At 41.1% G+C, this 26,760-nt stretch overlaps 1 protein-coding gene across 1 annotated transcript in view; it reads left to right on the top strand.

The window, feature by feature from the left end:
- Positions 1 to 26,760, top strand: part of LOC126185138 (protein sel-1 homolog 1) — a 96,289-nt gene that overhangs the window by 9,500 nt on the left and 60,029 nt on the right. Inside the window, exon 2 of the mRNA XM_049927977.1 lies at positions 15,321 to 15,544. Coding sequence (XP_049783934.1) covers positions 15,321 to 15,544 — 224 coding nt within the window. The remainder of the gene's footprint in view (positions 1 to 15,320; positions 15,545 to 26,760) is intronic.

Below are 26,760 nucleotides of genomic sequence, written 5' to 3'. Positions count from 1 at the left end.
GGTTGTTGTCTCTCTCTGTCTCTTGCCACCTTCGTGGTATTCTTTTACTCAGGATGCACTGACTGGGTCAAAAGTGCCACTAAATGCTGACAGAATACTTCATGAAAATGAGAGGTATATCTCCATTGCACAAGTACTGTGGTGAGCCATTATTCACAGTATGAAATGTACCCTTTAGTCTCTGTGAAATTTTAATGTAGACATCTGCTGCAAAGCTTGCCACTTGTGGATGGTGTATTTATAGTGATTCTGCAGTGATTGTCACTGTCATTCCCAGCCAAGTACCAAACCATCCACTCCACTCCTTCCAAATTTGAACCACGATTAGGTATTCCGTATCATGTCCTTTCACATTACCTATGCTCTGACCACATTGCCAAAGCAATGCAGAATGAAGTCTGCTGCACCCCCCCCCCCCCCCCCCCTTTATTTTTCCTTCGACAAATTACTACACAATATCAGTATTCTGTAGTGTAGCAGACTTACATGGGTAACAATTATCAAATATATTTGTCTGTCCTGATATTGTTGCTTCAGATTCCTTGGCACGGCTAGTCTGTTATTTGCATGTATCATGGATCCTAATTGTGATCTCTTACTGTGTTGTGGAACGAGTCAGTTTTAGAGTTCTAGTACACTTTCTCAGTGAAAGATATGGCAAAATACCACCCAAATACAGTTATTTATTCTACATCCAAGTGAAAAGGCATAGGTTCAAGACCTTAGCACACCTTTTGCAGTCCAGTGTTTGCTGTATGAGCTGTTCAGTGGGAACATAGACATATACCATAAAAATATCAAATCTTCCTATCTTCAAATCTGATCACTAGTTCTGTTAACTGAAATATTATTATTATTATTATTATTATTATTATACTTTTTTTAAACAAAATTAAAGCTCCATTTTTATGTGAAGTCCTGGAGCTTAGCAAATAGCTTTATAATTTGTCTAAAATTTTAGCTTACAGTTAGCCTTGCAAACTAATTTCCTAAAGCAATACAACAAAACATTGTAAAGCCATACATTAACAAAATATCTCTGAAAAACAATAAAAATATCTTAAGCCAGTCCAATTCAATAGCTTTTATTTAATTTATTTAATTAGTAAGGTCCCTAGGTTGATTCATTTTTATTGCTATTCCCTGTCATTCTGTGGTGCAGAGATTGGCAACTTACTTTAAATGTTCAGAAATGTAAAATTGTGCATTTCACAAAATGAAAAAAAGGTAGTATTATATCACTGTAATATCAATGAGTCACAGTTGGAATCGAGCAACTTTGGTAAAGGGTAACACTTTGTAGGGATATGAAATGGAATGATAATATAAATAGTCATGGGTAAAGCAGTTGGAAGACTTCAGTTTATTGGTAGAATCCTTGGGAAGTGCAGTCAATCTAAGCAGGAGATTGTTTACAAATCACTCATTCAACCCATTCTAGAATATTGCTCAAGTGTGCAGGACCCTTGCCAGATAGGACTGACAGTGGGGAATTGTATTTATAAAGAGAAGGGCAGCATGACTGGTCACAGGTTTGTCTGACTCAAGGGAGTGTGTCAGAGATGTTGGAGAAAGTGAACTGACACACTCTTGAAGATAGACATGAACTATTCCAAGGAAGTCTACTAACAAAATTTCAAGAACTGGCTTTTAAATGATGACTCAAGGAATATACTACAATCCCTACTTATTGCTCACATAGAGTGTATGAGGACAAGATTAGAATAATTAGAACATGTTTAGAGGCATTCAGTCAATCATTCTTCCCACTCTCCATACAGGAATGAAAGGGAAAGAAACAATAATGATTGGTACAAAGGGACTTATCTTCTGCCATGCACTACAGAGTGGTTTGCAGAGTGTAGATGTTGACGTTAATGAAAAACCTGAAATTTCATTGTCAGTACCAGAGCAATTGTATGGAAGGCAGAAGATAGACATGCAAGTACAGATCTAGGGCTTATTAAAAGCCCATGACAGGAAAAAAGTGCAGTATTCATTTATCAATATTTTTAATGGTAAGAGAATTAGGTTACTGGAGTGATGAAATGACCATAATTTTATAAAGGAATGTTGGACAGCTACTACAGCTGTATGTTAGCTACACCGCAATTTTAGGTGGTTGTACGAGGGTTGACTGAAAACAGTTGGCAGAATTAGTATGCTGCTGGTACTGGCTTGTTCCATAGCCTCTTCTCTACAGCTCCAGTTGATGGGAAGTCTTACCATTGAACAGTTGCGTTGTTACAGTGTGACGTATGGAACCATGCACAGACAGTTGGTCAATGCGATTTAAGCAAAGAATTCTTTACAGCAGAAGGTGTTGCCCCAAAGGAGATTCATCAGAGAATGAAAGCAGTGATTGTGTTGATGTGAGTACTGTGCATCATTGGGTGAGTAAGTTTAAAGATGTTGAAGTGGAAACATCTGACCTGCATGACAAACAAAGAGTTGGACTTCCTGTGATAGCAACCACAGAGTTTCACAAGCAAAATATTGACAGATTGATTCAGGACAGTTGTCATATCACTCAGAGAAATTGCAAGCACAATCTGCATTTCTCAAGAACGTGTGGGTCCCATTATTGCTTTGCTTGGCTATCGGGAGATCTGTGCACAATGGGTACCTCGGATGCTGACTCCTGAAATGAAAGTGCACAGACTTGAAATTTGCCAGGAACTCCTCTCACATTACGGGAATGAAGGATAATGAAAGATGATCTGCAGGGACATCATTATGCTTCTGATGACGGCGTTGAGAGAACTGCGCAACTGTGATTGCGGAAACAGTGTTTCGACTTCTTCAGTGACGGATTCAGAAAACTTGTTCATCGTTGGCAGAAATGTATCCAATTGGCTGGTGATTATGTGGAAAAGTGAATATTGGTAATTAAAGATCACATTCTAAGGATTATTTCTGCATTTGATTTATTAAAATATTTCCATCCAAACTCAATTAACGAAAGTGGAGGCATTACTTTTCATTCAATCCTCGCATGTGTCTACTCTGTTCGTAAAAATTGATGAGAATGTGAAAGGAAAGATGGGAAGTGCCTTATACCAAGGACATAATTTATAGAGGGAAGAAACTTATACACAGGGTGATTCACAAAGATATGCAAATATTTTAATATGTTATTCTTCAGGTAAAACTAAAGAAAGTTCGTATAAACATAGGACCACAAATGTTTAGTTATGGTTAATAACAGATTTTGCCTGAAATTTAGCAGTGTTGCTAAGATGAAGCCATCACAAACTGTACAAGGTTAAAGAAAAGCGTGATTTCCATTTATTTTGTTGTTATTGATCTGGCGAATCTTATAAAACATGTCTCAGATGTGTATCTGCTGTAGTTTTCCAGAACATCCAGAGAAGCAAAGAAGTAACATCATTAAATTTTTTAATTTATTAACTACTTGGGCTAATTTGTTTTTTAAAAGCCGGCCGGAGTGGCCGTTCTGTTCTAGGCGCTACAGTCTGGAGCCGAGCGACCGCTACGGTTGCAGGTTCGAATGCTGCCTCGGGCATGGATGTGTGTGATGTCCTTAGGTTAGTTGGGTTTAATTAGTTCTAAGTTCTAGGTGACTGATGACCTCAGAAGTTAAGTTGCATAGTGCTCAGAGCCATTTGAACCATTTTTTTTTGTTTTTTAAATTCCAGACAATTGCACAAAGTTTTCAGCAGAAGTTGTAGAGAATTTAATTTTGGAAAAAATGATGGTAATAGTGTTAGCTGAAACTGTATGAATGTGTCAGATAATCTGCTTTTATTTCATAAATAATCTACAAACTGCAACAGTTACTATATGGTTTCACTTAAATACGCTGTTATGATGTTCTTTCACTGAACAATTCAGAAAACTAACTCATTTCAAGGTTAGGAAATGACTGAAACAACTCACTAACGGTTGCCAACAATGGCATAAGGGTCATTCCATGTCAGTTCAACCAATTTGAGAAAATGTTCCAGCTGATAGTCTCAGATTTGGCTCAAATTTAGCACACCAATGCTACCAAGTGTGGAACACTCATGTACAAAATTTTAAGTTCCCCTGCCAATTAGTTCCAGAATTATGGCTTGTGAAAGAAGGTGGCGTGACCCGGAAATTGCAACCTGCATCTGGCAATATGTCATTAGACCCAACTTCAGGTCTTAATAACTTTGGAACTATTCCACACAGTCCAGTGAAATTTTTACAACCCAGTAACATCTACTTGGAGAACACACTCTGTGAATCAAAACACCAACAACATATTTCTGAGGGAAAATAAAAAAAATTCCAAAATGTGATTAAAAATGTAATACGTTAAAAGGCACATATTGTAGGTGCCCTCTATGCCAAATATAATTCCCTCAAAAAGGGTATAAATTTTTTTGTGGTAAGCTTAATGTGGCCTAAACATACACAGAGCTCATCTTGCTCATATCAGTCACACAAACAGTTACATGCACACGAAAATACAAAAATTTGAAAAATTACCTGAAAAACATGGATTTTCGAAGTGTGGTAGCACAAAAGGGACAAGTGATATCCAAGCCAAATTTCAAACACTGTATAAGTAGACCATAATATAATATGTGGCAAAATTTCAACTTGTTATTGCAAGGCATTTGTGTACAATAAAAGTTGACAGAGATGTATTTGGTTACGTTTCTTTTAACACGATTTAACAAGTAATAGTGATGATGCAGACAGCTTGTTTCAGATAAAGCTGTAGCAATTGTTGGGAACCATTAGGCAACAGAAAGTTTAACAATGGTAGTTTTCAGGGACAGAATGAGTCATTGTTAGGCAGGAACAACAAAGGAAACAAGCAACAATTACAGGTTACTCATGTTTTTAAGGTTCTAGTTCAGAATGGTCATTTCTGTTGTGGAAAGTCAGTATGGAGGCAGAAGAGTGTACTAGCGGTGCTTTTGTTCAAACAAGTTGCAGTATTGGTAGAGCACAAGCATCTGAATGTCATAAAACAATATATGGAACAAAATGTGGCATTCGCTTTGTACTGTATGATCTGGATGAATCGGACCAAGATTTGTTGCTATGGAGATCCGGGATACATCCTGTGGGCACAAGAAGTAGAGTTCCAGGAAACTTTAGTGTTTGTTACCTCATATGAAAGTGTTTCTGGATAAGTATTCTTTCCTACAAAGAAGCTGTTGTGATCCATTTCAGATTCATAAGAAGGCAGTGAGAAACTGATATTAAATCAGTATTGAAAGTGAATCAGTGCATGGGACTTAACATGAAACCAAGACAAAAGTTATGTTCCAGGTGTGTTACACTGCTAAAAATGAAGACTATTCTGATAATTTACATGACAGTGATGAAGTGTATCAGCCACCTACAACCACAGTGGATGAGCAATTAAATACTTCAGTGACTGCTCTTGGTTTGTCTTCCACGAAGACACACAAAGTTGGGAAAAAGAGACAGGCCCAGCTATGGGCTAGAAGCTCAAATGGAATTAAAACACAAAATAGCTGACACACTAATGGTGGAAGAAGAAGAACTATCTGCTCCAAAGGAACAGAGATCATGCCAGAAGTACTCTGACTTGGACAAAATTGTGCATGATTTGAAAGAAAAATGTGCCATATCCACACGCCAGAAAAAGTAGCTATTCTTACCCTTGCACCTTCCAGCTGGTTTATTGACTACACTGAAAAGGAATTTAATGTTTCTACATATATGGTCAAGCAAGCTAGGAAAATAAAAGCAACTCAAAGAGTGCTTCCACAACTTCAGCAGGCTCAGGGTAAGCAATTGAGTTCAGAAATAAAGGTGCTAGTGTCGGAGTTTTATGAAAATAATGACTATAGCCGAATAATACCTGGAAAAAGACTATGTAACAGTGAAAATGGGAAATTTACATGTACAGATGCAAAAAAGACTGCTGCTACACAACATATCAGAACTATATGTAGAATTCAAGGAAAAGTATCCCAATACCAAAGTAGGTTTATCATCTTTTTTCAGTCTTCGGCCAAAATGGGTTGTGCCTGTAAATGCAAGGGGCACACACAATGTTTGTGTATGTGAGACCCATCAAAATACTAAGGTGATGTTTGCTGCTATAAAGGATTCTGGTCTGGATTACAAAGGTGCAATGAAGCTGCTAGTGTGTGACATCAGTTCCTACCAGTGCATGATACACAGGTGTTAGAAGTGCCTTGGTAAGGCAAATCTTGCAGAACACATGAATAACAAACTGTATGATGAACTCCTTATGGATGACGGTGAACTTGTTTCTTATAAACAATGGACATACATGGATCACACAAGTCTTGAAGCAAAGCAAAGTACAGTGGGAGATTTTGTTGAAATGTGTTGTCAAAAAACGGACAAACTGACTACACACAGCTTCACAGCAACAGCACAATCGGCTTATCTCCAGTTTTGTAAGGATAATTTGAAACAAAATGAAATTATAGTAATACTAGACTTTTCTGAAAATTATGCATTTATAGTTCAAGATGCCATCCAAGGATATCATTGGGACAACAGTCAAGCAACTCTCCAGCCATTTGCGATTTACTATAGAGGTGAATCAGGTGATGTGTCTGTCATGAACCTGTGCATTTTTAGTGACTGTTTAATTCATGATGCCATTGCAGTTCATGTCCACATTCGAACTGTCATGGCATATGTGAAAAACAAGCTGCCTCACATACATTTTGCAAAATACTTCAGTGATGGAGTAGCTAGTCAGTACAAAAACTGTAAAAATCTCAAAAATTTATGCATGCGTTACCATGATTTTCAGATTCACGCAGAATGGAATTTTTTCGCAACAAGTCATGGTAAAATGTATGTGATGGTTTTGGTGCTACCATTAAGCGCATGGCATCACGAGCTAGTCTGCAGCACCCTACAGAAGGTCACATTCGAACACCTCTTCAATTATTTACCTGGATACAGAAAAATATCTCTGGCATACAATCATTCTGTGTTTCGAAAGATGAGGTGAAATCAGTCGAAGAGTTGCTAAAAAGCAGACTAGAACATGTTAATACTGTTGCAGGCACAATGAGCCATCATCACTTCTCTCCAACAGACTCTGACGATGTGCAGATGAGCAGACTGTCCGGTTATAACTATAGGTTCATGCACAACATGTCTCTTCACAGTGTGTCTGACTCAGGATTCAGAAGCAAAAGCAGCAACATACAACCAGGTTGCTATGTTATTGCTGTTTATGGTGACAAGTGGTACTTAGGATGTGTTGCAGAGTGCTGTGAAGCAGAAGGTGGTGTATTTGTGAACTTCATAGCACCAGCGGGACCAGCAAGATCATTTCATTGGCCATGTTTGGCAGACAGGTGTTGGATTCCTTTTGAACATATTCTTATGACAGTTCCAGTTCCTACCACAGTGTTAGGAAGACAGTACAATTTGCCACTCAATGTACACAGTACAGTAGCTAAAGTGTGGTAGAACTTCTGTTCGAAGCACAATCGACTGGTTTTTAGCTATTAAGATGCAGTAAACATCAATGATAGGTTGTGTTAATCTGTCTGTATGTTGTTGCTTAGTGGTTAAACAGTTGTGGGAGAGGATAAGAGGAGGCAGAACAGTTTACGATATGTTTTTACAAAATTGTGTTGTGGAACAATGGCCACATTACCAAATATGTTTGTCAACTTCCATTGTACACAAATGTCTTGCAATAAAATGCTGAAATTTTGAGATATATACCATTATGGTCTACTTATGCAGTGTGTGAAATTTGGCTTGGATACCACTTGTACCTTTTGTACTACCACACTTCGAAAATCCATGTTTTTCAGGTAATTTTTCAAATTTTTGTATTTTCATGTGCATGTAACTCAGTTTTTGAGTGATATGGGCATGATGAGTTCTGTGTGTGTTTAGGCCACATTAAGCTTACCACAAAAAAAATTATACCCATTTCAAGTGAATTATATTTGGCGTAGAGGGCACCTACAATATGTACCTTTTAATGTATTACATTTTTTTAATCACATTTAGGAATTTTTTATTTTCCCTCAGAAATATGTTGTTGGTGTTTTAATTCGTGGAGTGTGTTCTCTAAATGGATGTTACTGGGTTGTAAAAATTTCACTGGACTGTGTGGAATAGTTCCGAAGTTATTAAGACCTGAAGTTGGGTCTGCTGATAGATTGTCAGATGCGGGTTGCAATTTCCTGGTCACGCCACCTTCTTTCACAAGTCATAATTCTGGAACTAATTGGCAGGGGAAACTAATACTTTGTACACGAGTGTTCCACACTTGGTAGAATTAGTGTACTGAATTTCAGTCAAATATGAGACTATGAGCTGGAGCCCCTGGTTGAACTGACATGAAATTACCCATAAACATTTCTACATTTTTAATGGAAAGTAAACAAATTTTCTTGTATAATAATCTTTGCTACTCTGGATTTTCTGGAAAACTACTGCAGATACACATCTGGGACATCTTTTATTAGATTCACCAGACCAATAACAATAAAATAAATGGAAATCAGGCTTTACTTTAACACCGTACAGTTTTTCGATGGCTTCATATTAGTGAAGTTTCTAAATTTCAAGCTAAATCTTCTTTTTTTTTTTTTTTTAGCTGTAACTCCGTAAATAAACATTTGTAGACCTATGTTTATATGAACTTTTTTCTTAAGTTTTGCTTGTAGAATAACGTATTAAAATATTTGCATTTCTTTGTGAATCACCCTGTATAATCTTTTTGAATTGTAATTGCTGAAAAGTGAGCTAATAATCCCATTTACTAAACTTTACAATGAAACATGAGTAAATGGATGCATACTACATGTAGAACATGGTTATTTCGAAGAACAGTCATTATTATTCCGTATGTAAGTTAATTTAATACTTTCTTTGGAAAACACCGCAAATGGCCAATTATTTTATTTTATTTATCCACGAAATCATGTTCATGACATGGGATACAAGTTACAGCAGTGAATCGGTGAATCTTAGTACTTTCTCTTACATTGACTGTATGACAGAATAAATAAGATACATATCTACCTTACAGTCATTCAAAATTCATTAAAAAACTATCCAATCTCCTGGTTTCCCACCTTCGGAAAGGCAACCCACTCACCCTTCACAACCTTTCCAGCAAACCTCAACCTCCTCTCATTGCACACAAACCCAGTCTCTCCCATCTACTCAATCTCCCACTTCCAGCTCCACTCCCTCCAAAACCTCAAAATTCCAATCAACACAATCTGGAACCACAACACCCCAATTCAGTAGTTAACCTCTCCTCCAAACCTCTCTCCCAATCCGAAACCTCTGTCCTATCCAAAAGCCTCACCTTCAGCCCCACTCCCAGATTTAACCAAACAGCCCTTGTCAAAGATTTACTGTCCTACACCCGTACTCTCTGCTGGAAATATCACTTTGCCACGAAGAAAAATGATCCTAATCCTACTCCTAATGATCCAACTCCCCAAGATACTATCCAAATTGAACCATGCCTGGAACAGTTCCGTCCTCCGTCACAGCGGGACCCACCTCCTCTTCCTCAAAATCACCCTCTCCTAACCTTCCAGGAATTTCTGACTTCCAGCCTTGCCTCTCAATCCTTCTTAAAAAATCTTAATCCTACTCCCAACATCACCACCTCTGAAGCCCAGGCTATCCGTGATCTGAAGGCTGACCAATCCATCGTCATTCTTCCGGCGGACAAGGGTTCCACGACTGTGGTACTTGATCGTCGGGAGTATGTGGCTGAGGGACTGCGTCAGCTTTCAGACAACACTACTTACAAAGTTTGCCATGGTAATCCCATTCCTGATGTCCAGGCAGAGCTTCAAGGAATCCTCAGAACCTTAGGCCCCCTACAAAACCTTTCACCTGACTCCATCAACCTCCTGACCCCACCAACACCCCGCACCCCTACCTTCTACCTTCTTCCCAAAATTCACAAACCCAATCATCCCGGCCGTCCCATTGTAGCTGGTTACCAAGCCCCCACAGAACGCATCTCTGCCTACGTAGATCAACACCTTCAACCCATTACATGCAGTCTCCCATCCTTCATCAAAGACACCAACCACTTTCTCGAACGCCTGGAATCCCTACCCAGTCTGTTACCCCCGGAAACCATCCTTGTAACCATTGATGCCACTTCCTTATACACAAATATTCCGCATGTCCAGGGCCTCGCTGCGATGGAGCACTTCCTTTCACGCTGATCACCTGCCGCCCTACCTAAAACCTCTTTCCTCATTACCTTAGCCAGCTTCATCCTGACCCACAACTTCTTCACTTTTGAAGGCCAGACATACCAACAATTAAAGGGAACAGCCATGGGTACCAGGATGGCCCCCTCGTACGCCAACCTATTCATGGGTCGCTTAGAGGAAGCCTTCTTGGTTACCCAGGCCTGCCAACCCAAAGTTTGGTACAGATTTATTGATGACATTTTCATGATCTGGACTCACAGTGAAGAAGAACTCCAGAATTTCCTCTCCAACCTCAACTCCTTTGGTTCCATCAGATTCACCTGGTCCTACTCTAAATCCCATGCCACTTTCCTTGATGTTGACCTCCACCTGTCCAATGGCCAGCTTCACACGTCTGTCCACATCAAACCCACCAACAAGCAACAGTACCTCCATTATGACAGCTGCCACCCATTCCACATCAAACGGTCCCTTCCCTACAGCCTAGATCTTCGTGGCAAACGAATCTGCTCCAGTCCGGAATCCTTGAACCATTACACCAACAACCTGAAAACAGCTTTTGCATCCCGTAACTACCCTCCCGACCTGGTACAGAAGCAAATAACCAGAGCCACTTCCTCATCTCCTCAAACCCGGAACCTTCCACAGAAGAACCCCAAAAGTGCCCCACTTGTGACAGGATACTTTCCGGGACTGGATCAGATTCTGAATGTGGCTCTCCAGCAGGGATACGACTTCCTCAAATCCTGCCCTGAAATGAGATCCATCCTTCATGAAATCCTCCTCACTCCACCAAGAGTGTCTTTCTGCCGTCCACCTAACCTTCGTAACCTCTTAGTTCATCCCTATGAAATCCCCAAACCACCTTCCCTACCCTCTGGCTCCTACCCCTGTAACCGCCCCTGGTGTAAAACCTGTCCCATGCACCCTCCCACCACCACCTATTCCAGTCCTGTAACCCGGAAGGTGTACACAATCAAAGGCAGAGCCACGTGTGAAAGCACCCACGTGATTTACCAACTGACCTGCCTACACTGTGAAGCGTTCTATGTGGGAATGACCAGCAACAAACTGTCCATTCGCATGAATGGACACAGGCAGACAGTGTTTGTTGGTGATGAGGATCACCCTGTGGCTAAACATGCCTTGGTGCACGGCCAGCACATCTTGGCACAGTGTTACACCGTCCGGGTTATCTGGATACTTTCCACTAACACCAACCTGTCAGAACTTCGGAGATGGGAACTTGCCCTTCAGCATATCCTCTCATCTCGCTATCCGCCAGGCCTCAATCTCCGCTAATTTCTAATTTCAATCTGCCGCCGCTCATACCTCACCTGTCTTTCAACATCATCTTTGCCTCTGTACTTCCGTCCCGACTGACATCTCTGCCCAAACTCTTTGCCTTTACAAATGTCTGCTTGTGTCTGTGTATATGCGGATGGATATGTGTGTGTGTGCGAGTGTATACCTGTCCTTTTTTCCCCCTAAGGTAAGTCTTTCCGCTCCCGGGATTGGAATGACTCCTTACCCTCTCCCTTAAAATCCACATCCTTTCGTCTTTCCCTCTCCTTCCCTCTTTCCTGATGAGGCAACAGTTTGTTGCGAAAGCTTGAATTTTGTGTGTATGTTTGTGTTCGTTTGTGTGTCTGTCGACCTGCCAGCACTTTCATTTGGTAAGTCACATCATCTTTGTTTTTTACAGTCATTCAAGATTGACATATTAGAATAAATTAAAGCTACACGTGACATAAATTGGTCTCCATAAATTCAGCAACAGAATAAAAACAATGCTGGAGCAATATACTGTTAACTTTCTTCCTGAAAGAGTTTTTATTATTCTTGACTGAGCAAGATAATTTATTATAAAGTATGCTGCCTATGTGCCTCACACCATCATGGCATTTACTGAGTCTCTGATTATCTAGATGAATGTTGCTTACACCATGGGTGTCATGATCATTAATGTCATTATTTGTTTTGAAGAGATGAAGATTCTTACTGACAAATGAAACAGTCTCTAGGATGTATATTCATGGTACAGGTAATATTCAGAGTTCTTTAAAGATTGGTTTGGTAGGTTTGTGCAGTGGCAATCTTAACATGACCTTGAAAATTCGCTTTTGCATAATGAATATTTTCCTATTTATTGCCCCCCAGAATGGAATGCCATATGAGAGGACTGAGTTCACTAGTGCAAAGTATACAGTTTTATTGATGGTCACATCACAGCTTTGGCTAAGAATTCTGAAGGCATAGCACAGGCTACTCAATTTACACAGTAGTTTCTCTCTGTGGATATTCCACTGCAATGTGTTACCTATCCAGAGACCTAAGAATTTAGTCTCACTGACTTGTTCAATAACTTTCTTGTCCATAATTCGTGGTTCCATGTGTGTTGTATGGTTGTTTGATGGGCAGAAGACCATATGAGTCGTTTTTTCCATATTAAGTAGGAGTTTGTTCTCATAGAGCCAGTATAGGAGCCTTTCACTGCTGTCAGTTTGGTCAGCTCTCACCTGGTGTGGATAAATGTTGCAAGAGAGGAAGTTCGTATCATCGGCGAATAACACAGGTACTGTTGAGGGTAGGTGTTCTGGGGGGTCATTAATGAAGATAAGGAAGAAAGGGGGCCTGTGGGACTCCTGATGTGACTGGTATTATATCTGAATGGGCTGTTCTTCTGTCATTTGTTGCTATTTCTACCAGCTGCCCTCTGTTTGATAGATATGACTGGAACCAGTCATTACAGACTCCTCTTATACCATATGCATCCAGTTTGCGGAGTAGTAGTGTGTGGTTGACTAGATTAAATGCTTTTGTCAGATCAATAAAAAATCCAGAAGCATAATGTTTTTCATTAAATGCTTCTATTATCTCATCCGTAAACGAAAAGAGAGCCTCATTGATTGATTTTATTTTCACGAAAACCAAACTGCTGTGCTGTTAGTAGGGAGTTGTTTACAAGAAAGGACATTATACGGGTATATACAATTTTTTCAATTATTTTGGACACAGTTGGGAGAAGGGATGTGGGTCGGTAGTTGTTGACTTCATGTTTGTCCCTTTTCTTGTGTAACGGAACTATCTTGGAGTATTTGAGAGTTTGAGGGAAAATGCCATTATTCATTGAACAGTTGATTATGTTGCAGAGTGGTTGTGTTATTTCATTGGCAACATATTTTATTACATAGGCAGGTAGACCATCAAGGCCAGATGAGAGGGAACTTTTCATATTCCTAATAGTTAGCAGAACCTCTTTCAAAGTTGCAGGTATTAGAAAAATTGATTTGTCAGATCTTATACATTTTGGAGGATAGGATTTTGTTGGTGAAGAGCGACCAAATGATAGGCTGTTAGCTATTCCTGAAAAGTGTTTGTTAAATGTATCACAGATATGTTTAATGTCTGTTATTTGTTGGCCATTGTGCTGAAGATATTCCGGTGTTTTTTGTTTGATGTCAGTTCATAAAGTTTTTCTGACAATATCCGTCATTGCTTTACATTTGTTATTAGACTCATTTATGTATGCTTCATTTGCTAGTCGTTTTGCTTCAGATATTACTTTACGAAGTTTCTTCTTAGAAAGTAACTCGATGTAGCCTACTGGCGATATAGCATCTACTGTCTTCCTGGTTATTATGACAGAATGTTTGCTATCTTTGAAGGTCACTGTGAATTAGACCTAAGTGATAAAGGATTTTTTTAGTCGTTGTGTTAACGGAAGTTTACTATGGTGATGGTGCAGCTAGTTAATTTGAGCAGCGTGTCCTCTTTGCCAACTAGACATTTTTTCAGAGAATGCTCTGGAATAAATAGTTCATGGCGATCCCCTGTCTCATCACATGGCGAAGGTGTTGTGGATGGGATAGGTGAAACTGTAAGGTGTGCCGTCTGGAATACCTGCAAAGCTAAGGAACATGTACTGTCTGGTGGTAAGGACTTGGCAAAAATTACAAGAATGGTAATATTTTCGGTAGAGCAGACAAAAACCATCCATGTTGTTACTCCTATTTTTTTTTGTTTATGATTGAATACCAGTGTTACTCACTAATCCCCAGAGATTTGTACACATTTTCAAAAAGCAAGCTTCAACCAAAGCAAATTCACAGGACCTGATTAATCATACTTCTTTGCTTTATGAGAATTTAGCTCTGGTTGCCAGCACAGAAAAAAGTAAAGATTTTTTATTTGTGGAGCATGTAAGGCATGTTGATGATGATTATGAAATTTCATTTCTTAGAAAGAAAGACACAAATAGAAATGTTTGTTTCCTTCAAAGAAAGATAAATTTTGGGCAGAAAAAGGCTGCCTGATTGTAGCTACTGTAAATCAGAGGAGTGTCATTTTTCCCACACAACAGCAATGCAGAATGGAACTGGTAATTTTCCAGTGAAAGTGTCTTTCCATTACCAGAGATTTTTTAATGTCATGAGTTAAGTATTTATGTAATGTATTTGTCTATTATACCATCTTGTTCCTCATTTATTCCTCTCCATAATTGAATTTTTGTAGAAATGGGTGAGCTGAATTAATGTTGTATTATAAATGAGAACAATAAGGACATCTGAATTGTCACATCATTACCAGCAAGTTTTTTTACCCAAGTGTCATATGAATGAAACGTAAACTGTTACACTAAGAAGTTATATTTCTTTGCTTATGTAGAAAATACAGTAAACCATTTGTCCTTTATAATTATTGTTCTTTTTTATCTTTAAACTGAAATAAATAAATAAATAAATAAATAACCATTGTCAGTTATTCCATTACTCGTGGAACTGTCCATATTCTACCCCTTAAGAGGCAGGGCCAAATTTGTCTTTTTTATGCTTTTGTTCTGTACATAATGTATAGCAGGTCATCGTTTTCAGAGAAGTTTCCTGATGATGTTTGTACAGAAAGGGCAAACTGTGCCAGCTTTAAATATAATGCAAGCTATATATTTTTGATGAACTACTGTATTGAAATTCTGCCACAGCTACTCTGAATATACATTAGTTTAAATTAAATCATTCCATGTCATGTTTAGAATTGAGGAGCTTCCTTCTTAACTAAGTGATTGACTATACCAACTTTTCTGCTTGTTGATGTTGATAACACTGAATTGTCGTTGAAATTTCGTCCTCCTTAAATTTTTAGCTGAGGAACTGTATCAGAAAGGAATGGCCGTACTAAATGCGACCAGAGGAAACAAGCAGGAGGCATATAGATTACTTCAGCAAGCTGCTAACCTTGGTCATACAGCTGCTGAGATGCAGGTCGCTTGGGCACAGTTGCTTGGCTCGACACTGCCGCAGAACCTCGAAGCAGCCAAAGACAGTTTCCAGCAGCTGGCTGAAAGAGGTGTGCCAGATGCTCATATGGTACGTACAGGCTTTCTGGCAAAGTTATAAAAGTTTTTAGACAACATAGTTGCATGGAGATAGCAGTGATTGGTTTACTTATCAATCAATCAAAATGACAATCACAATCGCGTTATTTATTTTGTTGCCAACTGGTTTCAACCCGCGATGGGGTCATCTTCAGGGCAATTTATACCATTTGGTCGCTCGCTGGAGTTGTCACCTTGCCTGTGCATGGTTGGCATAATTACCAACCATGCACAGGCAGGGTGACATCTCCAGCGAGTGACCAAATGGTATAAATTGCCCTGAAGATACCCCATCGCGGGTTGAAACCGGTTGGCGACAAAATAAATAACACAAATGTGACTGTCATTTTGACTGATTAGTTATAAAAGTGTTTTAAAAACTTGTTTGTTGTTGGCACAAGTAGGTGTAAATCAATAAAACTCTTGAACTCACCTGTACCATACAAGGCCAAGAAAAATATTACAACAAGGAGTATTGTATAAGTAGACCGCATTAAGCTTGTTTGGATAGGTGTGATTGATGAAATTTTGTTCTGAATGACCAAAATTTCATGAATCAGTTAATTCTACACACATCAAAAAAAGTTTTGCATCACCTCGGTTCCAAGAATTCCAGAACCTGTACAGAAAATTGGAATAGAGATCAACAAAAACATCATTTCCGCCCTTTTTATTGCTCATGAAAACCACACATTGCATGTTGTACCACCACACAGCAAGACCTTCAGAGGTGGTGGTCCAGATTGGTGTACACACTGGTACCTCTAATACCCAGTAGCATGTCCTTTCGCATTGATGCATGCCTGTCTTTGCCATGGCATGGCATGGCATGGCATGTTTGATAGGTTTCATGTCTGGAGCACATGCTGGCCACTCTAGTCGAGCAATATTGTTACCCTGAAGGAAGTCATTCAAAGACGTGTATGATGGGGGCGCAAATTGTCACCCATGAAGATTAATGCCTTGCCAATATGCTGCTGCTATGGTTGCGCTATCGGTTGAAGGATGGCATTCATGTATTGTACAGCCATTACGGTGCCTTCCATGTCCACCAGCGGTGTACATCGGCCCCACATAATGCCACCCCAAAGCAGCAGGGAACCTCCACCTTGGTGCAATCGCTAGACAGTGTGTCTAAGGCATTCAGCCTGACCAGGTTGCCTCCAAACACGTCGCCGATGATTGTCTGGTTGAAGGCATAAGCGACACTCATCTGTGAAGAGAATGTGATGCCAATCCTGAGCGGTCCATTCATCATGTTGTTGGGCCCATTTGTACTGTGCTGCATGGTGTAGTCATTGCAAAGATGGACCGTGCCATGGGCATCAGGAATGAAGCTGCGCATCATGCAGCCCACTGCGCGTAGTTAGTTTTAACAAGACAAACCGTGGCTGCACGAAAAGCATTATTCAACATGGTGGCGTTGCTGTCAGGGTTCCTCCAAGCCATAACCTGTAGGTAGCAGTCATCCACTGTAGTAGTAGCCCTTGGGCGGCCTGAGCAAGGCATGACATCGACAGTTCCTGTCTCTCTGCATCTCATCCATGTTCGAACAACATCGCTTCGCTTCACTCCGAGACACCTGGCCACATTCCTTGTTGAGAGCCCTTCCTAGCACAAAGTAATAATGTGGACACAATCAAACTGCAGTATTGACCGTCTCGGCATGGTTGAAGTAAAGACAACACAAGCCGTTTACCTCCTTCGGGTGGAATGACGAACTGATTGGCTGTCGGACACCCTTCCTGTAGTAGGCACTGCTCATGCGTGGTTGTTTACATCTTTAGGAGGGTTCAGTGACATCTCTGAACAGTTAAAGGGACTGTGTCTGTGATACAATAACAACAATGATGTCTGTCTTCGGGTGTTCTGGGAACCAGGGTGATGCAAAACTTTTTTTGATGTGTGTATATTCTGTAGGTCATTTACTAGATTTCTATCAAAATTGGATAGAGTTTCCAGACGGTTTATAGTCATACTTGATTTGTTTGAGTATGGCTACATGCCTGCTGTTTCAGTTTACTGAATAGCAGAGTGGCTTCAGTTGGATAAAAAATGAACATATTAAGCATTGGCACTTTTACCTTGAATACTGTGGACGCTACTAATTTGGAATTAAATATAGCAGTTGTCCAGAAAAAAATTGTAGGTTATACTTAAAATATGGTTAACTGTCTGCCACAAATTTATATTATTGAGTAAAAGAATCAAAGATTTGCACACCTCTCTGAGCTACTAACTTTATTGATCATTCTTGTGGAGTTGTATTTTCAAACTGTGACAGATTACTTATGTTTAATTTCGATACTGGAAAGTTCTGGCAGAATGTAATTAATTTAAGAGTAAAGGTAACTATTCACTGAATAGTAGAAGCATTGAGTCGTTGACAGACTCAGAAACAAGACTGGGAACTTACTTTCAGGTGAATCCTTTTGGAAGGGGGAGCAAAAAGAGAATCGGAAGGGTGGGTCAAGGAAATGCAGCTGATAGCTAGAAAGGGGAGAGCGTCTGTAGGGGATAGGAATGCTGGAAGGACTGGTAGGAACATGGGCAATGCCACCATTGAGTTCATGCAGCGCACAATGACGATGGCATGGGGGAATGGACTGAGAGAGGTAACAGAACTGATGAAGGTGAGACTGTGAGGAAGAGGATGTGTTGCATGCTGAGTGAAGTCAGGGTCCTAGAACTGGGTGGAGATGGGCATAGGGCAGGGTGCTAGCAGAAATTGAAAACAGGAGTAAAGGTAGTGTTAAAAGGACAACTCCCATCCACGTAGTTCAGAAAAGCTGGTATTAGGGGACACGATTTGAGTGGCACGGGTTGTAAAGCAGCCATTGAAATCGAGCATGTTGTGCTCAGCAGTGAGATGCACCACTGGGGTGGTAAATTCTGCTTATGCCACAGTTTGGCCATTGCCAGTCAATTGAATGGACAGCTGGGTGGTGGTAGTGCTCACATAAAATGTTGTGCAGAAATTGGAGCAGAACTTGTGTGACGTGGTTGCTTTCTCAGATGGCCCTGCACCTGATGGGATGGGATAAGCCTGTACTAGAATAAGATGTTGTCTGGGTGGGTGAATTGGAAGGCAGGAATGTGAACCATGTGGAAAGGGGTTGGGAATGGATATGGCATATGTGTGGGCCAGGATGTTGTGTACATTGGTTGGGCATTGGAATACCATTCCAGGAGGAACGCTATTGTACCTCATTTCACTGGAGAACGTAGGTTGTGAAGCTGTAGTTAGAAAGCCTGACTCATTGACATTGGGCCTACAGTATATACAATATAACTGTGGGTAAATGCTTTTGATGAGTAAATGCTGTGTTACCCCAGAATATACACACAAAATTCAAGCTTTCGCAACCAACAGTTGCTTCATCAGGAAAGAGGGAAGGAGAGGGAAAGACGAAAGGATGTGGGTTTTAAGGGAGAGGGTAAGGAGTGTTGCCAATCCCGGGAGCGGAAAGACTTACCTTAGGGGGAGAAAAGGACGGGTATACGCGCGCGTGCACACACACATCCATCCGCACATACACAGACACAAGCAGACATTCGTAAAGGCAAAGAGTTTGGGCAGAGATATCAGTCGAGGTGGAAATACAGAGGCAAAGATGTTGTTGAATGACAGGTGAGGTATGAGCGGCGGCAACTTGAAATTAGCGGAGGTTGAGGCCTGGTGGTTAACGGGAAGAGAGGATATACTGAGTGCCAAGATGTGCTGGCCGTGCACCAAGGCATGTTTAGCCACAGGGTGATCCTCATTACCAACAAACACTGTCTGCCAGTGTCCATTCAAGCGAATGGACAGTTTGTTGCTGGTCATTCCCACATAGAAAGCTTCACAGTGTAGGCAGGTCAGTTGGTAAATCACGTGGGTGCTTTCACATGTGGCTCTGCCTTTGATCGTGTATACCTTCCTGGTTACAGAACTGGAGTAGGTGGTGGTGGGAGGGTGCATGGGACAGGTTTTACACTGGGGGCGGTTACAAGGGTAGGAGCCAGAGGGTAGGGAAGGTGGTTTGGAGTTTCATAGGGATGAACCAAGAGGTTATGAAGGTTAGGTGGACGGCGGAAAGACACTCTTGGTGGAATGGGGAGGATTTCATGAATGATGGATCTCATTTCAGGGCAGGCTTTGAGGAAGTCATATCCCAGCTGGAGAGCCACATTCAGAGTCTGATCCAGTCCCAGAAAGTATCCTGTCACAAGTGGGGCACTTTTGTGGTTCTTCTGTGGGAGGTTCTGGGCTTGAGGGGATGAGGAAGTGGCTCTGATTATTTGCTTCTGTACCAGGTCGGGAGGGTAGTTGCGGGATGCGAAAGCTGTTTTCAGATTGTTGGTGTAATGGTTCAGGGATTCCGGACTGGAGCAGATTCGTTTGCCACGAAGACAGGTAATGCATAATTAAGTAAATTGTGATAAAAGCAAGTACTTACATAGCGGAGTAAGTGTGAGATAATTATCAAACATAGTTAGTTGAATGACAAAGACAAAAGTAATTAAATTATTTTTAAAAAAAGATACAAATACTTTTGTAAAAAAACTTTTATTTTCTGATTCTACACACTTTTACCTATTTTTCTACATAGTTGCCTTGTTTATTTAAGTACTTGTCATACCGTACAACAAAGTTTTTAATTCCCTCTTCAAAGAATTCGGCCGCCTGTTTCGACAGCCAAGAGTTCACGGCCGCTTTCACTTCATCGTCGTCATTGAAGCTCTGCCCGCCAAGATGGTGTTTCAGGTACCGAAAAAGGTGAAAATCGCTAGGAGCAAGGTCGGGGCTGTATGGTGCATGGTCCAAAACTTCCCAGCCAAAAGAATCAGTCAAATCCCGAGTCTTTTGCGAGGTGTGAGGCCTAGCGTTATCGTGCAGGAGCAAAACTCCTTTTGTCAGCATGCCGCGCCTTTTGTTTTGAATTGCTCTGCGGAGCTTCTTTAGAGTTGCACAGTAGGCATCTGAGTTGATTGTCGTTCCTCGTGGCATAAAGTCCACAAGCAAATCACCGCGCCGGTCCCAGAACACAGTTGCCATAATGTTGCGCTTTGACAGCGTCTGTTTGGCTTTGACCTTAACGGGTGAGGTTGTGTGTCGCCATTCCATCGATTGTCGCTTGCTTTCGGGAGTGATATGGGATACCCATGTTTCATCTCCAGTGACAATTTGACTCAACATGTCATCCGCTTCTTCCTCGTAATGAATCAAAAAGTCCAGTGAAGTGGCAAATCTATTCCCTTTGTGGTCCTATGTGAGGAGTCTGGGTACCCACCGAGAATACAGTTTCTTAAAGTTTAGGTTTTCAGACACAATTTTGTACAAAACCGATCTTGAAACTTGCGGAAATTCCAAAGAAAGAGTGGAAATTGTGAATCTTCTGTCCTCACGAATCTTTGTTTCGACTGCAGCCACCAAATCATCAGTGATCACAGAGGGCCGGCCTGAGCGTTCTTCGTCATGGATGTTTTGACGGCCATTTTTAAACTCTAACCAATTGACGCACTTTACCTTCACTCATTGCATTCAAGCCATAAACTTCTGTTAACTGACGATGAATTTCTGCAGCTGATAGGCTTGTCACAGTCAAAAAACGTATCACTGACCGTATCTCACATGCGGCGGGCCACTCAATAATCGTAAACATTATAGCCGGCCGATGTGGCCGTGCGGTTAAAGGTGTTTCAGTCTGGAATTGCGCGACCGCTATGGTCGCAGGTTCGAATCCTGCCTCGGGCATGGATGTGTGTGATGTCCTTAGGTTAGTTAGGTTTAATTAGTTCTAAGTTCTAGGCGACTGATGACCTTAGAAGTTAAGTCACATAGTGCTCAGAGCCATTTGTAAACATTATAAAGTAGCACAGCGATCCGTACACATCAGCTACAGAGCTGCAACTTGCAGCAGTGTGGACGGGAAGGATGCGGCAAGTGGCGCGGTGGCTTGTTGCAGCGTCCGCGCGAACTACGGTACTATATGCGCGAACGGCCCTTACTTAAAAAACAACCCTCGTAATAAAGGGAAACATTCCACGTGGGAAAAATATATCTAAAAACAAAGATGATGTGACTTACCAAACGAAAGTGCTGGCAGGTTGATAGACACACAAACAAACACAAACATACACACAAAATTCAAGCTTTCGCAACCAACGCTTGCTTCATCAGGAAAGAGGGAAGGAGAGGGAAAGACAAAAGGATGTGGGTTTTAAGGGAGAGGGTAAGGAGTCATTCCAATCCCAGGCGCGGAAAGACTTACCTTAGGGGGGGGGAAAGGGCAGGTATACACTCGCACACACCCCCATATCCAACCGCACACACACAGACACAAGCAGACATGTGTAAAGGCAAAGAGTTTCGGCAGAGATGTCAGTCGAGGCAGAAGTACAGATGCAAAGATGTTGTTGAAAGACAGGTGAGGTATGAGCGGCGGAAACTTGAAATTAGCGGAGGTTGAGGCCTGGCGGATAACGAGAAGAGAGGATATACTGAAGGCAGGTTCCCATCTCCGGAGTTCTGACAGGTTGGTGTTAGTGGGAAGTATCCAGATAACCCGGACGGTGTAACGCTGTGCCAAGATGTGCTGGCCGTGCACCAAGGCATGTTTAGCCACAGGGTGATCCTCATTACCAACAAACACTGTCTGCCTGTGTCCATTCATGTGAATGGACAGTTTGTTGCTGGTCATTCCCACATAGAAAGCTTCACAGTGTAGGCAGGTCAGTTGGTAAATCATGTGGGTGGTTTCAAACGTGGCTCTGCCTTTGATCGTGTACACCTTCTGGGTTACAGGACTGGAGTAGGTGGTGGTGGGAGGGTGCATGGGACAGGTTTTACACCAGGGGCGGTTACAAGGGTAGGAGCCAGAGGGTAGGGAAGGTGGTTTGGGGATTTCATAGGGATGAACCAAGAGGTTATGAAGGTTAGGTGGACGGCGGAAAGACACTCTTGGTGGAATGGGGAGGATTTCATGAAGGATGGATCTCATTTCAGGGCAGGATTTGAGGAAGTCATATCCCAGCTGGAGAGCCACATTCAGAGTCTGATCCAGTCCCGGAAAGTATCCTGTCACAAGTGGGGCACTTTTGTGGTTCTTCTGTGGGAGGTTCTGGGCTTGAGGGGATGAGGAAGTGGCTCTGATTATTTGCTTCTGTACCAGGTCGGGAGGGTAGTTGCGGGATGCGAAAGCTGTTTTCAGATTGTTGGTGTAATGGTTCAGGGATTCTGGACTGGAGCAGATTCGTTTGCCACGAAGACAGGTAATGCATAATTAAGTAAATTGTGATAAAAGCAAATACTTACATAGTGGAGTAAGTGTGAGATAATTATCAAACATAGTTAGTTGAATGACAAAGACAAAAGTAATTAAACAGGTAAATGACAAGAAATCAAGACAGTAATAAAATTGTTAGAGTATGGCATATATGATTACAAAATAAAATATGTTTTCCATTGATAGTTCATTCTCATAAGATTGTAGGAAAGATAATTTGTCACACAGCAAAAGAACTCTTCAGCAGAGTACAATCTTTTATCTTCCACTTACTCTGCAGTAATAGTTTTAAATTTATTTACTGACCTTGTGTACATATTTTCAGATAATTTGTTAAAGTAGATATGACCAAGATACTTGTTACGGATGTTTGGCAGCCTAGTTTAGCATTTTAATTTCAAGCCAACTTCATATGTTTTCGTTAAGGATTGCCCTCCTTTGATTATACTTAAGTTTTCTTTAACAAAGACAAGGCAGTTACAAATACAAAGCCTGAGTACTGTTTGGCCACAATAACTTGACAATTTTGCTAGTGCTGCCAGAAGTGGAGAAAATCAGCACTACTTGAAATATATTCAATTGTCTCAGAGTGCTGCCAATGTGAGGTTGTGAAGTATTACAAAAGACTTGCATCCACTAGCTAGTAACTTCTGTAGGCACTCACTGAGATGTTTACATCAGAGTACTTATTACAGAAGCGCAGTTATTATTAAAAACCATTGTTGTTGCATTACTGTTGATAAATAAAAATCGTGCCGAAACACTGAAATAAAAAAATAGAAAAAAATAGTGGAAGAGTACATATTGATGTTACCAAGAAACACAATTCAGTTGCCTAAAATCAGAGGACTTCACTTGGATTAAAAGCTTTGAGGATGTTGTACACAAATTTCGAACATCTTTTTAGAATCAAATATTTGGTTACGGGAAACAAAATGTGGTGCCGTATCTCACCAGGAATATATTTTAATTACTTTTCAAATTTGCAAGCAGTATTAACTGCTTTTATCACAAATGTAATGCATTTAGGTTTACGGTAAATTAAAAAATTAGCAAAAATTTAATGACATCTGAACTGCCATTCTACTTTCCCTTATGGCAAAAAAAATTGATTCGTAAACTCATTTCACTGTTCCTTGACCGGTGGTGCCAATTAAGTGTTTGAGTGTTCTAATGGTACATTTGTTTCAACCGATCTGCCTTTGTGTCATTCTCCTTTTCGACAATTATAATTTCACACCGTCACTGAACACACACAACTTATGTAGGTTTGAGAAGAACTTACATGCACAGGCAAATTAGGAAGCACTTGCAGTAGGATTCAAGAAACTAGAATGAACTTTCATCCTACAGTAGTGTGTGCATTGATTTCAAGGTTTCTGATGAATTAAAATTGTGTGCTGTAGTGAGACTCGAACCAGTGAACTCAATCTGGCACACAGTTTTAGTTTGTCAGGAAGTTTTATGCAAGAGACTGTTTCTACTAATTTGTGAACGTCTTTAATTTGGTGAAACTAGCAGATGTCAACAGGAAAGGGATTGGGGGTGGGAGCAGATATAGTGATTCTGTGATTGTATGGATTATGTGCCATACCATACCAGGGTGTGGGACAGAATGCCTAATAAATATGATTTCTGGATTATGATGTTAGAGTGGTTGCCAGATGGGCGAATAAACTGCAATGACTCAGTGAGGAAGGCTGAACTGTTATCTACAATAAAGGAAAACGAAATAGCCATGGAAGTGTATGTTGTGGATGAAATCGCAGAGAACAGAGGCTACAATGTACTGCGTTTACTGCCCTAACACTTCGATCCAAATCCTATAAAATTGGCATGGGCCGAAACAGAACATAATTTCAAGGAGAACAATGTCACTAACAACATGTCGAAGGAAAATAAGTTTACTATAAGAATGTTCAGCAGCTGGAGCAAGTGTACTGGACATGAGATGGAATAATGGAAATGACCATAAATGGCATTATCATCATTACCTTGCCCTCAAGCGGTGGTGGTGGTGGTGGTGGTGGTGGTGGACACAGATGTTAGTGATCTTTAGTGAACATCATTTTGATAGTTGTTTTGGGCACAGGTTATTACTCTTCGTAAACATTACTGCTGTGTTGCGTTTAATAAATGCAATGCGCAGACAGATTTCAAAAATTAGTATTTTACTTTCAGTTCAGAGTGTCATAAGTTATACATTCATCTACTTTCATTTTCATTGTTTTTTATAAAAAAGTAATACATAAATTGTAGGTAAAACACTAGAGTATGAATATATCATCAAATTAGGTGATTTACGTCTGGCAGACATGTCACTTAAGTGGGCAATATTTCTGAGAGTGCTGCCTCCAATTTCGTGTTAGGCAAAACCATGGGTAGAGGAGCCAACACTGCCCTTCCACCCCCCCCCCTCCCCCCCCCCCCTACTGCCCGCCTCCCTTCAGCAGCCATAATGTGGGGGCACGGTCGCTACCGACAGCCACCGTGCCAATTGTTAACTTATTGCAACGAACAGTAGAGTCATTATATTTAAAAATGGAAAATCCAGGATGGAATGTAACAATAAGAGAGAATGAAAGTTGCTATGCGCCATATAGCGGAGATGCTGAGCTGTGATAGGCACAATCGTAGCTTTCGGCCATTAAGGCCTTTGTCAGCAGTAGACACACATATACCCATGCACACACGCACACACTCACGCAAGCAAACATGCACACACATCTGCAGTCTCAGAGAGCTGAAACTACACTGCGAGCAGCAGCACCAGTGCATGATGGGAGTGGCGACTGGGTGGGGGTAAGGAGGAAGCTGGGGTTGGGAGGGGGAGGGATAGTATGGTGGGAGTGGCTGACAGTGAAGTATTGCAGTTTAGACGGAGGGTAGGAGAGAAGGTGTGGAGGGGGAGGGAGTAAGTAGCGGAAAGGAGAGAAATAAAAGCTTCCCTGCAATAGATCCTACATTCCCGTAACCCTCCTGGCCTCAACCTTCGTTAGTCACTGTCCTCACCCATCCAGCCCCCTCCCTGTTCCCATTCCAGCACTACACAGCCATCATTTCACCACCACACCCAGTCTTTTAATTTCTTTTATTTTTATTTCTCTCCTTTCTGCTACTCACTTCCTCCTCCCTCCGCACCTTCTCTCCTACCCTCCGTCTAAACTGCAACACTTCACTGTCCGCCACTCCCACCATACTATCCCTCCCCCTCCCCACCCCAGCCTCCTCCTTACCCCTGCCTAGTCGCCACTCCCATCATGCACTGGTGCTGCTGCTCGCAGTGCAGTTTCAGCTCTCTGAGACTGCAGATGTGTGTGCAAGTTGCGCTTGCGTGAATATCTGTGTGTGTGTGTGTGTGTGTGTGTGTGTGTGTGTGTGTGTTAGAATCTTCGCTATATGGTGAGTAGCAACTTTTGTTCTCTCGTATACTCATTATATTTAGTTGCTTGAAATAAAATGTATGTGATTCACATGGACTAAGTCTTGTAGTGCATGTGATAGATTTACTTTGGTGCTTAAACAATTACAGGCACTGCTTCTCTGCTTGTGCAGCAGATAAATGACAGATGCTAGTCTGTCACATATTTTCTGTGTGTGGGTATACCAGCTGAGCTTTTGGTCTTTGCGAAATCCCAGTAGTTTGACTGTTCTGTTGTCATGAATGGCAGCATTCAGAATGAATATAATGCCATCAGTTTCACTGTCAATTTTTTGGAGTACATTTGCCTCAAACCAAGTAGTACACCTCTCCATCACTATCGTGCTGTATTAATTATTTTTGAGGTTGATGTCACATGTGATGAGTGTTGTCATGTGCATATAGCACTGCATCACACAACACAACACGTGGGTAAACCATTTATGTAAATGATGGACAGGAAAGGTCCAAAAAGAGATCTCTGAGGTACACCCTTATAACTAGAAGACATTCTTACAT

Source organism: Schistocerca cancellata, chromosome 1 (assembly GCF_023864275.1).
Source record: "Schistocerca cancellata isolate TAMUIC-IGC-003103 chromosome 1, iqSchCanc2.1, whole genome shotgun sequence".
NCBI classification, from domain to species: Eukaryota; Metazoa; Arthropoda; class Insecta; order Orthoptera; family Acrididae; genus Schistocerca; species Schistocerca cancellata.
This window is presented reverse-complemented; position numbering and strand designations above follow the sequence as displayed.